This window comes from Lissotriton helveticus, chromosome 8, assembly GCF_964261635.1.
Source record: "Lissotriton helveticus chromosome 8, aLisHel1.1, whole genome shotgun sequence".
In the NCBI taxonomy this organism is placed as follows: domain Eukaryota; kingdom Metazoa; phylum Chordata; class Amphibia; order Caudata; family Salamandridae; genus Lissotriton; species Lissotriton helveticus.
In genome coordinates, this window is record NC_136069.1 from 1,133,352,030 (window position 1) to 1,133,372,739 (window position 20,710).

The 20,710-nt window shown below is 43.0% G+C and overlaps 1 protein-coding gene across 1 annotated transcript in view; it reads right to left on the reverse strand.

Moving 5' to 3' along the window:
* Positions 1-887: 887 nt before the first annotated feature.
* The window catches only part of TMEM182 (transmembrane protein 182), a 105,358-nt gene continuing 85,535 nt past the window's right edge, over positions 888-20,710 (reverse strand). The window contains exon 5 of the mRNA XM_078658002.1: positions 888-1,828. Coding sequence (XP_078514128.1) covers positions 1,605-1,828 — 224 coding nt within the window. The 3' untranslated portion in view covers positions 888-1,604. The remainder of the gene's footprint in view (positions 1,829-20,710) is intronic.

The following is a 20,710-nucleotide window of genomic DNA, read 5'->3' on the forward strand; positions in this document are numbered from 1 at the left end:
TTTAGGCCTTTGCGAATGTGAATTTGCTAAATGGTATGTATTAAGCAAAATCTGGTGCAAAATAAGGAATCGCAAAATTTGCGATTCTTTATTTTGCAATTGCATTTAAGGAATCGCAAATTTTGCAATTCCTGAAAGGCAATGTATGAAGCAAAAAAATGTGCAAAATGTCCTCAAGGAATCGCAAATTACCACCCTTGAAATTATTCTCAATTTGCGATTAGCAAATTGCGAATCGCAAATTGAGAATAACTTCCCATTCATTCATTCCTATGGGCCTCGTGGCCCATAGAAATAAATGGGAAGGTATTCCTTAATTGCGATTCGCAATTTGCTAATCGCAATTAAGGAATTTTAAGAAATCGCAAAAAAAATATGATTTTGTACATACATACCTATTTGCGATTCTCAAATAGCGATTTCTTAAAAATCTCTATTTGAGAATCGCAAAAGGGTATCTTGATACATATGGCCCTAAGTGATTTGCCCAGAATCAGAGGATGCTGAGTTGACGCAGAGACTCGAACCTGGTTCTTCAGCTCCATACTCGAAGGTATAGCCATAAGTCTACATCCTCTCCCAAATATGGCGCCTGTCAATTTAGCTTGGAATCATTAGTGCTTGACCCTTACTCAATAAGGCGCAAGTCAATTTTTGTCTTGTGTGCAATGCGTCACTGCTGGTTTCCATGCAGCGCTTGCTGTTTGTTGATCTGGACCTATCGTACATTATGTGATGTCCTAGCCGATAGGGTAATCTGCTGTCATTTAAGTAATTTTGTTGCACAGATGATTCGAATTTTTTGCCAAGCCCTCAGAACTAAATGCAGTGCTTATACAACTCATTCATTCCCAAATATTTGACAGTACTCTATCACAATACAATGATTGTTTACCTCTGACTTTTAAAACCATTATTGTTTTACACATTTATTTGGTTCCAAGTTCATGAATGTATTACAGTTATTCATATTGTCTTCTTTCGATTTTCATTGCTAAAGAAATAGTTACATAATATAGAACGTAAAGCCAACAACACACATTTACATTACAAAATCATTGATGTGATTAAATGCATATTCCATATGGCAAACTACAAACTATTTTTAGCAGACATAAAGCTGCTGCGTGTACACACAAGTTCCAAATGAGCAATGGTAGAATCTTCGTTGATACTTTAGTGCTCAGACGACATTGATACAACATGAACAACTGCACTCTATTTTTATGTACAGGCGTGTTTGTTGGCACGAAACCTACAGCCTAGGTTATAGTAGGGACATGCTTAGAGTGTGTTACTGTAGACATTCCTCCAGCAGACTGCTTGTTCTCCATGTTTGTCATTGTTAGCATTGTTATGATGACAAAGGTTAGAATCTACAAAAATTGATTACATAAACTGCAGGACAGTACAACAATGAGGAACACTGACAGTATATCCCTAATTAAAGGTGGTCTATGTTTTTTTAAGTCACTGAGAGGCAAAATGCACCATTCAAACAAATCTGTGGTTATAAGAAATCAGGTACTATTTTGGAAGTCTATGAAAATGAAGACCAAGTCCAAACTTTTTCCACTGGGATTACAAGCTTTCCTCTTCCATGATTATTTGGTGTGCAGCTGAATAGTACGTCCAACAAGTAGGAAAAGCATTCCAGCAAACAGAGAGAAGAAAATGCCCACCGGAGCCAACATAAATGACCAGCCGTAGCGGACGTACACGCTGAAATCGGTACACACTTCTTGCCTTGATTTCTTGTAGTTGTCCAGGTTGGACATTGCTTGCACCCAAATTACATACATCACAACAACCAGCGAGAAGAAAATACCTGAAAGACAAAGATCAGACTTGAACTCACCCGTAATGAAATAGAGGCAATTACAGATGTTGCAAATCATCTTACAGATAAGATTGCATATCACATTACCCATACCACTTTGACAGAGATGACCATGAATGCGGGGTCATTAATTAGTGAGATTGTAATGTGTTGTTTAATTACATTTGTCTTTCAAGTGTTGTTATTTATTGACCGTGCACAGCAGGGTTGTTCACAGAGTCTGGCATCTGGTCAGGCTCTACTCTCTTGCCTACATGTGTGGAGAACTCACGTGGTGCACGGCCTTTGACCATGCCCTGTAGGGGGTTTGGCCAAATTGCTGGGACTGCAGTCAGGCCTTGGTCCCACCCTAATTGACTGTCCAGCCAATGTGTAGCTGTGGGGTATAAATACCTTATTTTTTTCACTTTTATTTATTAAGAATAAAATGAATGCATTTCCTTTGGAAACTCAGCATTAACCATATTTATACTGGGGTTATATCTGGCAGTATTTAATATATACATAATATTGATGCGGTATTTAGGTGAAATAACACAAAAACAAGTGTTCACTAACAACATAAAAACACTGAAACTCACTAATTATAGTTTGATGAGCTAACTAAATTGTTTGCCCCACCATGGACTGCTTATGACCTCATATAGTACATCACTCATAAAATGATATATTACGTTAATGATGACATCCCAAATTACATAATTGTTGACATCACAGATTACATTATGCAACCTACTGTTCATCAAATGATTCTATAAACCACTAGGTAGTAAAGGACCCACAAGCAAATATAGCGTAGATTAGCTTTATGTACAATATGTCCATGTACAAAATAGAAACACTGTAATGTTGGAGACAAGTCTGATTCAGTATGACAAAAGGTGTATGGTGCACACTTTTGCCACCCGTGAAGTTTTAATTGCAAGCAGTACTTCATTTAAACAAAGTAGAGAGTGTGCGCAACTAATGTGAGTTGCACACATATGTTTCAAATATGTTGTGGCTTAACTCAAAGGCCTGTTGCCAAAACATGCAAAACATAAATCTTCTCTTTAAAATACATCTTTCACCTTTGCATTTCAGTGTACATACTTTTTTTAAAGTTTTCTCATGCTGTGCAATCAACAGTTACTTCATAAACTGGAGATGTAGAAAGTGAAGATGTTTATTTCCATATGTTCAATAAGAATTCTAAGACAGTATACATTGTAATGTATAATGTATGGTTGACTCACTCACTGATGGTTGAAGTCACTCTATGACTAAGCAATGTTAAAACGGTGTATGCGATTATGATTATTACAGGAATATGTACTGGGTACTGTTACATACTACAAATGGTTGTCCTTAGTGCCTAGTTGCGAATGCCTTATCATTAGCTAACGTGTAGATGTGAAGTTATTAACTTCAAATTCTGTCTCAGGTGAGGAATTCAAAGTTTATAAGTTACTGATCACTTTAACGTCTACGGAGTTATTTTTACTCTCCTGAATACAAATAAAATAGACCATATTATTTACGAAATGTGGGTGTGTTCACAAACATGCTTCATGCCTTGCATATTGCAAAAGGTTGCCCTCATTAGTACTACAGAGAGGATAGATAATTTGGTCTAGGTATAGTTTGCAGAATGCATTCCAGTTTGAAAAGTGTATAGCAAACTTTCACATTCATTGAATTATGTCATCAATTATACAGTTTGAGGTGTCAGCTGTGATGTCATCAATAATGTAATTTGAGGTGGCAGCAGTTATGTCGTCAATGCTGACATTTAACATGTCATTTAATATGTGAGATCATAAGCAGTGCATGGTGGGGGTGAAAGTTATACTTAGCTCAATAAAATATCACTAGTGAATTTTAGAGGTTCTTTGTTTTTTAGATATGAGTTTTGTGTTATTTCAACACATATTTTAATGTCACTGTAACCTTTGCTTTTTTTAGTGAATTTCAGATTTTTTTAAATATAAGGTAAGATCTTTTTACCATACCCAGCTATAACATCACTTCAATCTATGTGCTTTTCAGTGGATTTCTGTGTTTATTTATCATGTTTAGCCAAGTCCCTGCTGAGCCTGGCTTTTGATCATGCAAAGCTGGGAGTGGCATGCGTTTCGGATGAGGATCAGCCTTGCTCAAGTGAACAAGGCTGATCCTCATCCGAAAAGGATTGTGCATTGGATAGCAAAGACTAAAGCACCTTGTTAAACTATCCTGAGAGAGTGCAATTGTTTCCTTGGATTGTGTATAAATTGAGCACAGAATTACTTTACCTTTGAGAAATTAGTGTTCAAGGGCAGAAGTGGCAGACCTATCAAAGCATTAGGTATTATGGTCACTATAGGATTGCATTAAAGCAGCAAGACGCTCTCCCTGAACACCTCCTGGCACTTAAACTGATAGTAGCAGATGCTAAACACCTATTCATTGATAACATATATTTATCTCCAGGCAGAATTAGGAACAGGAATAAAATAATATCAGTACTCAATGGCCTGGAATTTTTGGTCACTCAACGTGTACAGTGTTTTATTATGTAAACAGACGATTTTAACACCAACTATCTGACTGACTGACCTACCAGGTTTGGAACTAACTGCTATCAAATGCTGTGGCAACATCCTTTGCATCTGAGAAAGGTAACTTACCAGTTCATTCTTCAAGTCAGTGATTCATGACGTTTCAAGGAATTATAAGGCCATTTTGTGGCTGATAACTCTGCACAAAATACACATCACTTTTAAGCATAGCAAAATGTTAGGCCACTTAACTTAACACATTTTGAGATCATCATATAAAAGGAAAGCAATCATTTTCCAAAGTTGTATACAGTGTCTTGCTCACTGATTGTAGCCATAAAGCAGGAGGCAGATAGGGAGACTGCTCGATAAGTAAAGGTTCAAAAGATTCTAATTGGGAATTTAGACCATTTTTACAAAATATCGGAAAATTATAAACATTTTCAAAGCTCTGCCAGTCTTGAATAATTTACTGATAACCATGCAGAAGATATAGTGTTAAGAAAATCTAATTATATTCATTTGAATTAGTTTAGCTGATCTACCACATAGAAAATACTTTACAAAAAAGCATAACAACATATAGGAGAACATTAAGGCAAATTCTCAAACTACCTTTTAGAATGATATGCGGGAATCTTTGAGACTAGTGAACAGTGGGGTTGATGAGTATAGGCATGACTCTGATTTTCATATATTCTACACTTTATGGTTTGATCACATTATACATTCGTATAACAGTAGTAAATCATGGGAGGTTCTCACGGTGAAAGAGACTGTCCTTGTTATAAACATTTTTAAACCATCCAGAGCTACTGGCAATAATGGGCTTCCAACGGATGTCTTTAAACAGTGTCATGTAAGATGGGTAAAGATGTTGACCCCTATGTTTAAAAAGATATTGGATAATTTTTTATCACTCCTTCATAGAGAGAGAATCTATTTTACAGCTGTTCCATAACCATGCCGAAAGATCTGGCTTACAGCTGAAGTGCTCCTTCAGTCACTGGAGTTTAGGCACTCAATAACTCTTTGCATGTCACCTATGCAGTGACTCATTCTTGCATTCCTGCTCTCATGTATCCACAATAAAATACACACACATACACCTGTAGGATAAATAAATAAAAAAAAGTAGAAAAAATAAACATAGCAGCAGTCAGGCATCCTGGAATCGTATTGTGTATAGTGTATACACAGCGCAATCAACCATTAACAGGACCATCCAGAGTACAGAAAAACTGTTATCTTTACTCAGTCATCCATCACTAAAAATCACCAGCAATTGGAACTGCAGAATGTTCTTTTATTCAAGGACGTCTGCTTGGGTTTTCAAAACTATTGTGACTTCAAGCACCAGAAGGCCCGCTTAAAGGTCTATTGTCTTTCACATACGCTTTTAGCAATAAATATATCCCCTTATTGTCTTTTTTGTAATTTCCATAATAACCAGATCAGACCTATGGCACCTCTCATAACTTTTCCTAATGAACCATTTAGGCATATTGCCTTTATCAGTAGATTGTCCTTATAACCAACTGAAGTCTACTATAATGAGCATAAGCTTTCCCATAAGTCTGCTGTATGGCACCCAGCTTAAAAAATTACCCATATGTACAAAATGTCATCTGTCGCACCCATGTACACAACACACAGGCTCTCCCATGAGTGTCCCTCCTAAGACAACCTAACAAGGATTTCACTATGCGGAGCTTTTAGTCTCAGGGTGTGTCAATACGGTAACCAGCAGCCACGGCCCGTGCAGATAAGAGTGGTGGGGCCAGGTGGGGGGATTTCGACAGATGACGATGAGGGCAAATTAATTATTGATTTAATTTGCCCTCGCCCACGTCTGTCCAAATCCCTCCCCCATCCGGCCTCACCGCCCCACCGATCTTACTTGTATGGGCCACCGCTGCTAACCACCAACAAGACCCTTGTCAAATTCAGTAATCTGTGAGCTTCTATGTAATAAAATATCTTCCTATAGGCTTTCAGCCAATGTAATAACAATTCACCCTTAAAGGACCATTGGGTATAACTAGGGTTGTCACCTTGGCCATTTTCTATTGGCTTCGCAGTGTGTTTGTATGAAGGTCAGCAAAACAAAGGTGGCAACCATAGCTATAACATTTTCTTTTCACAGTTAATAAGTCAGGCCTACTGTCGTTCTTCTACCTTTTCATAATAACCTGATCAGATCTATGAAATCAAACATAACTTCTTCAAAGGAACCAAATCAGGCCTGCAACATTTATCATTAGCTAAGCACTGTTAGAATTGGGTTTCTGGTTGGCAGATATATGTATCCTGTACAAGTAGGAACCACAATCCTATTCAGGGTAAGTGAGTAACACACTCTAAATTAAACTGTGCTCAGCCTCTGGTAGCTTAACATAGAGCAGTCAGGGCAAAACGACAAAAATCCAATCAGTAGAAGTCGAGATATGAATTTTAAAAGATAAATGTAAAAATAGCGCCTAGAAGCAAAAAGCGCTCAAAGAGTTAATTGGTTGCGCTGGCCGGCACAAAGTCAAGAGTCAGGCAAGCCGAAATGGAGCTCAGTCTGGCTCAAGCATCCAGGTACCGCTGAGCAAAAGTACCTTAAGCCTTGCTGTGAGGTTCTGTGAATTCTGAACCCGTGGGTTCCATTTTGTGTATGGCAGCCATTTTGTGGTTGCCCTCACATATGCCATGATTGTGGCTGAACCAGTCTTTTAAGGACATGTAGACCTTAGCTCGAGTTCATGCTGACTCCTGTTTGACCTGAGTGAACTGACCCTGTTGCCTGAAGCTGACCTTGTTAAACCAGTTCCTGCCCTTTAGCTGATCAAGATTGAGGATCAAAGCACAGGACATTGTAGAGTTTGGTATGCACACACACACCCCTTATCTGTTTTCTGTTCCTTCTTTTATGGTCTGTTTATGATATGGGTTGTGATCCTTTTATTATGGGTTTGTCCGGCTTGTGTAAGAAGGAATGTTAGGTATTTTGCATGCTTGCAAATGCTAGTACTGCCCCTTACTTGTATGCTGAAGTTTGTAACCCTAAGCATATAAAAGGCCTCTGTTTTCTGTGTTCTTCAGAATACCTCATTCAGTTGCTACGGCTTCTGTGTGACGTGGCCTCACTTATTAAATTTAATAAAGATGTCTTTTCATATTTTCAGCTTCTGTGCCAAGTTCTTTTTTATTAGTAAGTATTCCCTGAGAATGAAGATTACAGTTCTTCAGCTGCAGCATGAAATGCGGGGTGCATTCAAGCAATGCATCAATGATCCTCCTGCAGTTTAGAGGTTGCTCTGGATTTCTCCACGTAGTAGTGGCGATGCATCAGTTCTGTGGATGACTCTCTAATTCCAGAGTGCAGCGGTTCTGAATGCGATGCACCAGGTTAATCAATGCTGAAGGGGCGATGAGTGGATCTTCTCCATGCAGTGGTGGTGATGTGTTGGTTCCAATGTGGTAATTCCAGAGGAGATGCGATGGTTCTGAGTACGATACGCCGGTCCCAGTTCCTGCAGCAGCGGTGATACATCGATCTAGATCTCGCAGCAGGCGATGCACCAGTTCCGATTGGCACAGCGGTGGCGATGAACAGGTTCTTGTCAGATGCACTGCTTTAAACTCACTTCCAAGGGCCCTAGACTGGATTGGCACCACTTGGCAGTGCAAAACTTACAGCTAGTAAAATCTAGGTGCTAAGGTGAAGATGGAAAGTAAAGTCTTTGATATCCCTGAGATTTCAGCAACAGGAGGCAAGACAACAAGTCCTTGGAGAGGACTTAGGCTCTGGCACGCAGAGATGCAGGTTCAGACCTTCTCACTACCAGGCAAAAATCAGCAGGCAGCAAACTTAGCAGTTCAGTAAAGTAGCAGTCCTTCCTGGAAACACAGCAGTCCTTTTTCTTCCTGGTATAATGTACTCAGTTCCAAAAGTGTTCTGTATTCATGGTTTCAGAGGTCCAGTACTTGTATCCAGTTGGGTTTTTGAAGTAGGGAGACTTCAAAGAGATGCTTTGAAGTGCATAAGACCCTGCATTTCTTGTCCTGGATCCAGACACACTACAGGAGGGTATGCAACCCTTTGTGTTGGGACAGGGAACAGTCCTTTCAGGTGTAAAGTGTCAGCTCCTCCCTTTCTTCCTGCTAAGGATAACCCGTCAATGTATAGATGGCTACTTAGCCACACCTACCCTTCCTTTCTGTGTGGCTGTTCAGAGGGAATGCAGCAAGCCAACGTGCACCCACCCCAGACATGTATTCCAAAGACAGATCAAATGGTTTAAGTAAAAAAAATGGCTACTTTCTAAAAGTTGAATTTGCAAAGTTGGATGGCTCAAATATCACCAGCTTATCTAAGGCTGACAACGTAAGTGTTGTTAGCATCCAATCCTATTGGCCTATCACAGACTATGAAAGTGTCTGTAAAAGTTCAACCAGGGGAATGTTCTCACTCTTAACCCTGAGAAAAGTAAATGTAAATGTAGGCGTATTTGTAAAGCGCACTGCTACTCCAGAGTGTCCTGGCGCTGTACTCATACCGCTAGGGAACCCTTCCTGGTTTTTCCCCATGAAATGTCCACTCCTGGGCATCCCCAGGGTGCAACCAGGCATCCCTAGCGCTGTTGGGGGCCGTTGTGGAGACTAAGCAAGCTATTGCCCAGAGTTGCAGTGTGGGACCCATGCTTAGAGTAGGAACCGAGGCGAGAAATCAGGTCCGAGGAATTATGAGCCCAAGATCCGCCGAGACCAGCCGAGGCAGGAATTGAACCCTGGTCCCGGGCCAGACCTCTGCATCAGGGTCTGCCGCTCTAACCATTGAGCCACACTTCTCTACTGTCTCCAAAGTAAAATGTAGGCCTTCAAAAGAAAAATGTCTGGGTTGAATTAGTCCATCAATAGCACCAAAATAAGTCAAGTTTTTACCTAATAACTTTACGTGTTATTTCTTCTTCCAATATGAATGGGGATGCATATGAGAACAGCTTCGGACAACAATGCCTCAGCATTACTTTTGCTCTTAAAATGTTTCTAAATCATCACCAGAGACAATCCATTGTGGCCGCCATAAGCACACTCAAGGCCAAACTTGACAACAACCATACTTTATTGATCATCCGCATTTTAAAGAAAATTTAAGGAAGCTCCGACTACCTCACTATTAATTGTGTCATAAAGTTATTAACACTCCAGCATTTATTGCCACAACATCAAATAAGTGTAAAGTCTCGGCTCTCTTGTCAGGTGGCCGATAGGGACAATGTCGACATCATTAAGTTAGCATGGCTAGTGCAGTCATGATGCTACTTTTGCGCATGTTACTACATAATTTATTGTTGCAAGACTCTGTTTATGCCTTTCACATTAGAACTGTCTGCTGTGTGAATTATTTACCTGTTCCTGGACAATGCCCCTTCTTATTCTTATTCTGTTCTGGTCAGGCCCTAGCACCTAGACAAAACATACCACTGCAGCTGTAGCTGGAGACTCATGCTTTGATATTACAAAGTTGCAGGTTTTAGTTGAAACACACTTGGAGAGGGACCCTTCCTGGGAGATGAGCAATATCCACCTTCAATGTAGAAATCCCATCTATGCTCCAAGGTATGGAGTCTGCAAACAAAACCCAGAGATCTTCTAATATACAATAATACACATTCTAGCCAGGAGTGGGGGGGGGGGGGGGTTAGGCACTATAATCCTTTCTCCATTGTCTTTATAATATGACATCTCCCTTCATAATGTATGGACTGGCTGCGCAGCTAACTGTATTTATGTTAAGGATTTTTCTGCTTGCTGCGGCACGTATACTGCATGTTAGAACCAGTTAAAATAAACATTTTAAACTGTATTTGTGTCTTGGTCAGATCTTATTGTGGACAGGTGCATGAGTGTGAGCAAAAAGGTCTGTCTTGTTACCAGGATTCCTGAGTGATGAGGGAGTGCTGTGTTCTGGGTTGTCTAATCATTTGCTTCTCCGTGTTTGGGTAGGAGAGCGAGTGAGACACTATAGCTAGTCGGTCCTGGTCACGTGGGTACTAAGGCGGTAGGAAGGCTTAGCCCCTATTCACCAAGGTCCCATATTCCTGTGCATAGTTCTGTGTATGTGCAGAATCCATGCAATTCTCTCCTATCTTATGCCCAATGGAGAAGACATTTTAAAATTATATGTTATTCTATTTTAGGGCCAATACCAATTATTTTGGCCCTAAAATGTCAGATATTCATTTGACTACACAATAAGTCTTACTGCCTGAAGCATAGGACACATTATAACCTTGATTGAGATACATTTGATTGAAGTCATCATTGAATAAGGGCCTGATGTAAAGTTTGGCAGATGGGCACTCCAACACAAACCTGATGGATATCCCATCTGCCTTCTTACAAGTGCATTATATCCTGATGCAAATAGGCAGGCGTTTGTGACAGAGTAGCTACAGCCAAACTCTAAATCAGGCACAAGTCCTTTTAAGGATGATTTGAATTACTGAAGCTGAAACAAAACTCACAGTAAAACACTAACACAAAGTAGACAGGAGTACATTGATTTGAGTGCCACTTTGACTTTAAAATGTACACTTTTTTATTTTAGAATGCAACATTCATCAAGATTACAATTTGATGGCTTTTGGAACTCAAGCGTTGCCAGTCAAACCATCTGTCATCTCTGTTCATTAGCACAGGAGACCATTGTCCATTTTTTGTGTATCTGTCTAGCCATTCTTGATTTAAGTATCAAAGGCCTTATTTAGAATTTGTCAGAAAGGGTTTTCCATCATGTTTTTACTGGTGGAGCCCCTGCTTGCTCTGCTGGTGGAAATATAGAATTCTGTAGACCCTCATCTCGAGTTGCTCATTCAAGCTTGGTGGGAGAACACTGCTCTGTTGTTTTCTTTGAGGTCATGAAGTCCTGCCCCAGAGTGTGATTCGGATCTAAGCCTAAATGAACAGCCCCATATATCTCCAGAATGCTTGTCAGAGTCACTCACTCACACACAGAAAAGCTGCACGCATGTCACTTGTCTCAAACCACTTACAAATTGCTATGCTACTTTCTATATGACATCATCTGACAATACGCCATTTTATTGATGCTGCACCCCTGAGCTTTAAACTGAACAAAACCTCTTTAGGGAGAAATATCTGCAGTGAAATCATGTATGTTTTGAGAAATTGGGTTGCTGGTTGAGGTGGGGTGAGAGCCCTTCTTAACGAACAGCCACAATGCTTGTTAGAGTGAACCACAAACATACACTAAGTTAACCTTTGCTTAACCCTCTTGTATTTTGGCACAAAAGCAGTCAGGCTAAACGCAGAGGCAATGTGTAAAGCATTTATGCAGCACACAAACAGTAATAAAGTGAAAACACACCAAAAGAAAATTCCCACACCAATTTAGATAAAATAGAGTAAAGGTTCATAAATAATTTGATATCAAAACAACAAAAATCCAATCAGTAGAACCAGAGATGTACAAATGTAAAGATTTCAAGTAAGTATGGTTATCTGGTAGTGTGAGACCAACCGTGATGGAGTATGGGTCGGATACAGAGACCAGGTAAGTCCCACTGAAAAAGTTACCTTCTAAAGTCTAGCACGAAGAGTTTCGTTCGCGGTGGAGGAGGCTGCGAGGAGCAGGCAGAGCTTTGTGGATGGTTGGCCCTGTAGTATGAAGAGCAAGCTGGCCATGTCAATGGCTGTCGCTGTTGCATGAAGACCCTGCTGGGCATCATGGATGCTCGTTGCTTGAGATTCTCATTAGCAGACACTGTGGTGGGTTAATGCTGTAGCGCAAAGAGCAGGTGCAGCGTCACTCACTGTCGCTATAGCATGAAGAGTCATGGTCACAAGAGCTTTACAGTCGGTTTAGACGGTAAGATCTTGGTGCGAATCAGCCTGTTTGTGGTAGCAAAGAGCTCAAAACTTCAGGATTCTTCCCTTTCTTCAAGGAGGATCTCAACTAAGGCCACACCAAGGGTCTAGGACCTGGGAAGCACCTTTTGAGGATTAGGAACTCACTCCAGCAGAGGCTAGCAGTGCTCAGGGACATCCAGTTGCAGGCCCAGGCAGGTCCAGTTGAAGCAGGTCAGCTGGGCAGTTGCAGAGAGGCCTCTGGAGTTTGCTGTGTCCCTGTAGCTCAGAACAGGAAGTCAGTCAGCTGACCCTCGGAGTCTATTCAGACTTGGGTGAAGGGTATAGGTCTAGTCTTCCTTCTCAGACAGCAGGGAAGGCCTCTGGCAGCAAGGCAGTCCATCTTCTGTAGTATTCACAGGTTTAGGAGTGCACAGACGAGTGGGTCTTAGTATCCCAGTTTTATACCTGGTGCCTCCTTTGAAGTTGGAGAAGCTTTTGGAGTCCCCTCCCCAGAAGTGTCTGGAATTTACTGCCTCCATGGTCCCTCTCTGTTTGGGGTAAAAATCAGCTAATGTGAAGTCCTTTTTATAGCTGGGCCAGTGCCCTTGAAGTGCAAGTGAGGTAGGTGACAGCTCTGCCCCCTTGCCCCCATCAAGCCAGGATGGCTCATCCTGCCAACCCCAGACCCTTATTGGAAGAAATACACAAAGGCCACTGCCAACGACACCTAATCATGTGACCAAGGATCAGGTTGCAGGCACCAATGGTTAGGACAAGGAAGTGGCAACTTTCTCTAAGTGCAATTTTCAGAATTATGACTTAAAATCCTACCTTACCAATAAAGAGTGCTTTAAATTACAATTCCTCAGACACCAAATATTAATTTTCTACGTGCTTCCAATCAAAAGCTTTCACTTATCAAAAGCAATAAGGTAACTCAATGTTATCCTGAGGGGGAGGTAGGCCTTGGACATGTAAAACCTAAAAGTACATGTCCAACTTTTTAAATACAATGCACTTTGCCCTAGGGCCTCCGTGGGGGTGGCATATATGTATTACAGAAAGAAAGGTTTAGTCCTGGTGAAAGGCTTATTTTGACAGGCTGAAATGGCATTTTAAAACTGCACATACAGTCTACAAAGGCAGGCCTGAGATAGGTTTTTGCAGAGGTACTTAAGTGGATTGCACAATAAGTGCTGCATGCCCACTTGAAACATTTGATTTACCAGCCTTGGGTATATGGTATACAACTTTATTAGGGAATTATAAGTAAATTATATTTGCGGATTGGGTGTAATCCAATTTTACCATGCTTACAGGAGAGGACACAAGCACTTTAGCACTAGTTACCAGTGGTTAATTGAGCAGAGTTATAGAGGATACAGCAAAACAGAAGTAGTGAAGGCAAAATGTTTGACGGAAAGTGCAGGAGAACTACCCACCCTCATAAGAGTTCTCATCACTAAGGCAGAAGAACCTGGAAAGAACATCAACATTGGCATGGTCAGTTCCAGGGCGATGATCCACTGGGAGGTCCGTTCCCAGTAGGGAGATGGACCACCTCAACAAGTTGGGATTTTCACCCCTCATCTGCATGAGCCATCTGAGGGACCGGTGGTCTGTCTGATCCCAGAAGTGAGTCCCAAACAGGTATTGTTTCAGCTTCTCCAGTGCACAGACCACATAAAATGCTTCTCCCTCAATAGCACGCCACCTCTGTTCCCTAGGGAGAAACCTTCTGCTAATAGAGGCTACGGGTAGGTCTTGGCCCTCCTAATTTAACTGTGCTAGTACAGCCACTATGCCATGTTCTGAAGCTGCCAACTACACTATAAACTACTGGGAGAAGTGAGGGGCCATTAGCATAGGTGTCGTGCACATGGCCTCCTTGAGGGTGTCAAAAGATTTCTGGTAGGCCTCTGTTCAGATCAACTTCTTGGGCGGCTTCTAGTAAGTCAACTCAGTAAAGGGGACAACAATAGTGCCAATCCCCTTAACAAACCTCTTATAATATCCAGTGAGGCCCAGGAAGACCTCCTCTTCGGTCTGAGTTTTAGGGTTCTCCCATGCCAGGAAAGTTCTTTCTTGGAGGGGGCTGCACATTGCCCTCACCCACCAGGTGTCACAGATACACCACTGTATCCTGCCTTATCCAGCACTTGCTGGCCTTAATAGTCGGGCCTGCCCGATGCAGAGCCTGGAGAACTTTCTGGAGGTTAGGCAGGTGTTCCTCCCAGCTGGGGCTAAATACAGATATGTTGTCCAGGGAGGTGGCACAGAATGCTTCCATCCCAGCGAGGACCCTGTTGACCAACCTTATCAAGTCCCTTCGAAGGAGAACTTTGAACCGTTAACCTTGGATGGCTGGAAGATCTTTGATCCCTGTTCTTGATGTCCTTGGTCTTCCAGAGATAAGTGCGACCCCTTCCAGAACCCACAATGCCGTCAGCACTTGGGCGCATCCTAGAAAAAGCCCAAAGGATGAAAAAAATCTCCAAGATTGTAGCGTGACTCCACGATGTCTAGGTGGGAAGAAGAAAAGCCCAGAAGCCTGTGGGAGACTGCAATGAATCAACTAGAACCACAGAACAAGGTGATAGAATCCTGGAGATGGCTGGAGGGAGGGAAAACATGAGCTTGTAAGGAAAAACACCAGCAGGAAGGAGGAAACACACCAACATGAGCAATAAAATGTTGCAAGGCAAGGAGGAAGAAGAATTATCTCATTTTATACTCTAAAACAGGAAATTACCTCACAAATATGGTAAGTTCATGATGGTTTGGGAATTACTATGGGAAAAAGTACAATATGCTCTCCATCTTGGATTGGGTTATTTCAAATAGCAGAATCCTTCCAGGAGTATTCTGGCAGTGTTAGGATACCAACAGAGGGAGAAGGCACCAATGGCATTCTCCAGTCAGGCCCCAGGGAGAGGATCACAGGCAGTTACATTGGCAGGCCTGCCACCTCAGGGTGAGGTCTTAATAATGCACATTGGCCTGCCAATGCCTCAGCAGCCTTGCTGACTGCTAGTTTGTGCATCCCACTATCCCAAGCGGGACAGGGAATAGACTGTCAGTCCTGACCAACGGTCCTGGAGGATCCTAGGCACCATGGGCTCCCTTACCCACACTTTCTGTACAGGCTGAAACTCTACCAAAGTGGTCTTCCGGTCATGCCATAGTTTCATTACATCCTGGCTGTACTCCAGGTTCCCTTTAGCCTTCTTCCAGAAGCTCTGAATCTGGTTTTGGTGAGCCAGCATGTAGCTGACTACATCCTGGGTGGGCTTTTTGGCAGCTTGCTCCCATCCCTCCTTCACAAAAATCAGAGGTCCCCTAACAGGGTGGCCATAGAGGAGCTCCAAGGGGCAAAAACCAACTCCATTCTGTGGCATCTCCCTGCTGGCACACAGTAGGCATGGTATGAGGATATCCTACTTCCGCCTCATTGGATTAGGTAGGGAGTCTCTCAACAAGCCTGTTTGTCTGAGGGTAATAGAGCGTAGAGAACTGATAGGTTAACCAACACTCATTCCCACATGCACTTTGTGTATAAGGACATGAAGTTGGTGCCATTGTCAGAAACCACTTCCTTGGTGAACCCCACCTGGGTTAAAATCCCCACCAAGGTCCTAGCCACTGCAAATGCAGTTACAGATCTCAGAGGTATAGCCTCTGGGTATCTAGTGGCATGTTCCACCTAAAGCAGGATAAACCTGTTGCCTAAGGCAGTTTGTGGGTCCAGAGGCCCAACAATGTTGATGCCCACCCTTTCAAAGAGTGTGCCACTGACCTGGCAGGTGGGGCATGAGCTACAGATTGTATCTGAGGCTTCCTTCATCCAAGGCCAATAATGGTGGGTGACAAGCCTGGAAAAGGGCTTGTCTTGGCCCAGAAATCCTGCCAGGGGTATATTGTGAGCCACTCTAACATCTCCAGGTGTGACCTGACTTCCACGTCCTTCCAGAAAGTGTGCTCTAGATCATCGCCTAGCAGGCACTCTATAGGCACGTCAGGGCTCACAGCTACACTTAGAGAACCTGAGAACCCTCACTACTCAAAGAGAATCAGAACCATTGGTAGTGACTCTTGAAGTTGTCTGCTACTATGTCTTGGTGGAATGCATTGGGTCCCACCTGCTCTGAGGACAAAAGATAACACCGTACAGTAGTCATGCTGGCTCCTGTGTCCCTCTGAGCCTCGACCTTCTGCCTGTTGATGGTGACCCACTGCCTGCACTTTGAAGAATTGGAAGGCATGTTGGCTTTGGGTGCCATCTCCTTATCACCCAGGGATACAAAGGTCACCTTTGCTGTTTCTCCCTTGCTGACTGGGACCACCTCCTCCCCAAGTGCTACACTGGCCCCCGACCAGTGAAGGGAAATTTGGTGTCTCCTTCTCATGCCCATACTTGTAGCAATCAGTACACTGGCAGTACTTTTCATGAGTCATCCCAAATTTAGCAAGTAAAAGGGTCTTTATGGGAGCGTACTACATCTGTCCCCTCACCTCTTGTGTTAGACGGGTATCCCTCCCCACTGAAGGCATGGGTTTTTACAAACTTGCTACAAAACCCCTTCTGGGACCCTGTGCCTCCTCAGGGCTACCTAATATTCTGAAAACCATTTATCTATAAGATTGATCTCGACATAGCTGAGCACAAGGTCTTGCGGTATGCGAACTCTCACTTCTACAGAGGACACTGAGGGTATGCTGCCACCATTGTTGCTGGACTCTACTTGTTTGGCCCTGATGTCCAACTCTCTGAGACTCAGCTCATGGGCATTCTCCTTTCCTCAAGGACTCTCTAGGCAGCTGCCTTCCCCTTGGCTGCATCCTTCTTGGGAGCAACCTCCTCCTTAGCTACCTCCAATTTTTGTTTGCCCAGTTGCAACTGAAATTCTTTATCTGCCCTTCTGTCCTCCAGCCCCACTATGGACAGACCATTGGAAGGCTCAAAGCTCTCTGCCCTGACAGGGAGCACCTCCTCTCCAGGTTACTGCAGCTCAGTATGTGTTCTCAGGTCCTATTCTTGCTCTCCCATAGCCTACTCCTCTGCTGTGTCTAGTAAATGGTAGTCCACCTCACAGGCCTGAGGGCCATCTGAAGGTTCTCCTTTTTGGAGGGTCTTTTACTGGCAGAACCCTCTGAGCTCAGCTGCAGTGTAACTCTTCAGGGGCCCTGGTACACATAGGGCACACTTTTCCTGTTTGCACCATAGCCACCTTTAAATAGGTGTGCTGTGTGCAAACAGGGCAATTGCGCCCTATTACAGTAAATGTGCTGCCCCGAGGGCAGTCACACACTCATACTGCCCTGCATTCAAGTGAAATATGAAGCGTCACCTTCAAAGACACTTTGTGTTTCACTGCGCAGGCAGACACCTGAGTGATTAGAGATGCTTTGCAGCCGGGTGCAATGACTAACTGCACCTGCCTGCAAGGGGATATCTTGGGGGCCTGTAGGACCTCCTTTCTCCCCTCCAGAGGGTTGCCATCTGGTGGCACACTGTGCCACCTTTGTGAGGTGCTCTTTCAGTGTGCCTCCATGCAGCTTTTTTGCCTTTCCACCAGCGTCCACAATACAGCGCAGAGATAAAGAGATTCATGGCCTCATGCAAATGAGGGAATGCCCTCTTGAGATATCGCTACTTGTGCGTCAGCCCCTTCTGACACCAAAGTGCCCCAGGGGTGCACAAAGCGGGTGTACATGTCCCTGGTGCACTTTCTGTTATATGGTCGAAAGTTGCTGAGCCCCAGCTCTATACTTGCAGGTAAGGTCACAGGCATAGACAGCCAAGTAGAATGGAAGTGAATTTAGAAAAAGCAAAAATGCGAATTTGAGTAGAATTAAAAAATTCTAAATAGTATAAAATTATTTATAATAGGATTTTTGTGTCACACAAATCACTCTATGGCACTGCACAAGCATAATTGCTGAATCCCACCACTGAACACAAAAGCAGCCAGACTTAACTTAGAATCAACAGGTACAGCATTTCTGCATCACACAAACTGTAATAAGCACAACACAAGAAATATTCTACACTAATTTAGAAAAATAGGGTAAAATGTAATAAATTGGTAGAACTGGACATATCTGGTTTTAAAGTTTTCAGGTAAGTATAGTGCCTAAAAGGACAAAGCACCACTCATGGTTATCAGGTCGTGCAAGACTGGGTGAAACTCACAAGTTCAGACCTACTACAATGGAGCACAGGCCCAATATAGGGACCAGGTTAGTCCTACTAAATACTTACCTTCTAAAGTGCAGCATGAAGAGCTCCATTGACGGAGGAGGGGGCCTCGAGGAGCAGAGAAAGTGTTGCAGAGGGTCGTCGCTGTAACCCAAAGAGCAGGCCTGGCATCACAGTTGGTAGTCGCTATAGTGCGAAGATCCTGTTGGGCATCGTGGATGGGCATTGCTGGAGATTTGCATTAGCAATCACAGGGGCAGTTGATGCTGTAGCGCGAAGAGCAGGTCATGGTGCCGGTCATCGCTGGTGGTCGCTGTAGTGCAAAGAGTCAGGGTCATCAAAGTTTAGCATTCACGGTCGGCTGCAGGTGACAATATCTTGGCACAAACAGGCCTGTTCTCAGTCACATAGAGCACAAAACTTCAGGATGTCTCCTTTCTTTTAAGGAGGGATCAACTAATGGCAAACCAAGGGTCCAAAACCTGGGAGACATCTCTTGAGGATCAGGAACTCACTCCAGCAGAGAGCAGCAGAGCTATGGCAGATCCAGGCAGGTCCACTTACAGCAGGTCAGCTGGGCAGTTGCAGAACAGTCTCTGGAGCTTGTTGTGCCCCTTAACCTTAGAACAGGAGGAGAGTCGGTCTTGTCACTTAGTGTCACTTCAGCCAGGGATGATGGGTGCAGGTTCAGTCTTCCTTCTCATACAGCAGGTCAGGCCTCAAGCAGCAGGGCTGGAATCTGGCAGAAGGTCAATCCTTCAGTTGTATCTACAGGACCAGGATAGTACTGAAAATTAGATCTGAGTGTCCCATTTTTATACCCGGTGCCTCCATTGAAGTGAGAGAAGCTACTGTGGTTTTTCCTCCATAGATGTATCTAGAATTTCCTTCCTCTCTGCCTGGTTCCAGTCTTCCTAGGTGCACAACTGGCCAGTATGAAGTCCTTTATGTGTGAGCTGGGCCAGTGTCCTTGAAGTGCAAGTGTGGTAGGTGCCCCTCATCAAATTAGGATTGCTCATCCTGCCGACCCCTAGACCCTTAATTGTAATACTACCCTCAGAAAGGAATACACAAAGACCAACAGCTAACTGCACTTAGCCATCTGACCCAGTAATAGGCTGCATGCCTCAAAAGGTTAGGACATGAAAATTTGAACTTTATAAAAGTGGCATTTTCATTTTGTGACTTAAAATCCAACTTTACCTTTAAAGAGGGTTATAAATTACAATTCTCGGACACCAAACATAGTGCTCCTACTTGCTCCTAATCAAAGGTAATCACTCATTATATGCAATAAGATTCTCCAATGTTGTCATATGGAAGAGGTAGGCCATGCAGGAGTTAAAAACAAAATGGAGAGGTTTTCGCTACCAGGACATGTAAAACTTAAGAGTACATGTCCAACTTTTTAAATACAACGCCCCCTGCCCTATGGGCTTTTTAGGGCCTACCCTAGGAGTGACTTATATGTTTTGAAAAGGAAGGTTTACTCTTGATGAAAGGTTTACTTTACCATGTCGAAAAGGCAATTTAAAACTGCACACACAGACTGCAATGGCAGGCCTGAGACAGGTTTTAAAGGGCTATATTTACCAGCCGTTGGTATATGGTATGCCACTTTAATAGGAATTTACAAGTAAATTAAATATGCTATTTGTGTGTAGGCCAATTTTACCATGTTTACATTTGTGTGCACAACCACTTTAGCTCTGTTTAGCAGTGGCAAAGTGTGCAGAGTCCTAGAGGCAAGAAAAACAAATTTAGAAAAACAGGATTAGTGAAGGAAAAAGGTTCGGGGAAAAACAACACCACAATTATCAGATCTAAGATCTGTGGAGCCAACACAGTCCTGGACTGGCACTTCACATGGACTATGTCCCACAAAAACGTAAATTTTTAGACTTGGAACTGCCACCTGCGGGTAATCCAGAAAGAGTCACAGTCAGCAAAATTAGTGTAACCACCAGCACAATGGAAGCATTTTGTCAGAGGGACGATTGTACTGCTTCTGCTCATGCTGTGCCTCCTCGGCATGTTCGAAAGTTTGCACTGCTTTTGTCTATGCTATAAATGTGTGCGTGAGTACATACTGTGGGAACCAGACCAGTCCTCCCAATGTTGATGAACCCTGACAAAATCAGACAAACACCATGTATTATTTTATCTGAACATTTGGTATCGCACACGACTCACTCCAAGAGGAGTATCTCAGTGCTGTGCTGCTCAAAAGAAGATAAAACATTCTAAAACAGCCAAGTCTTCAAACCTTTCTTCAAGGAGGTGAAAGCTTAG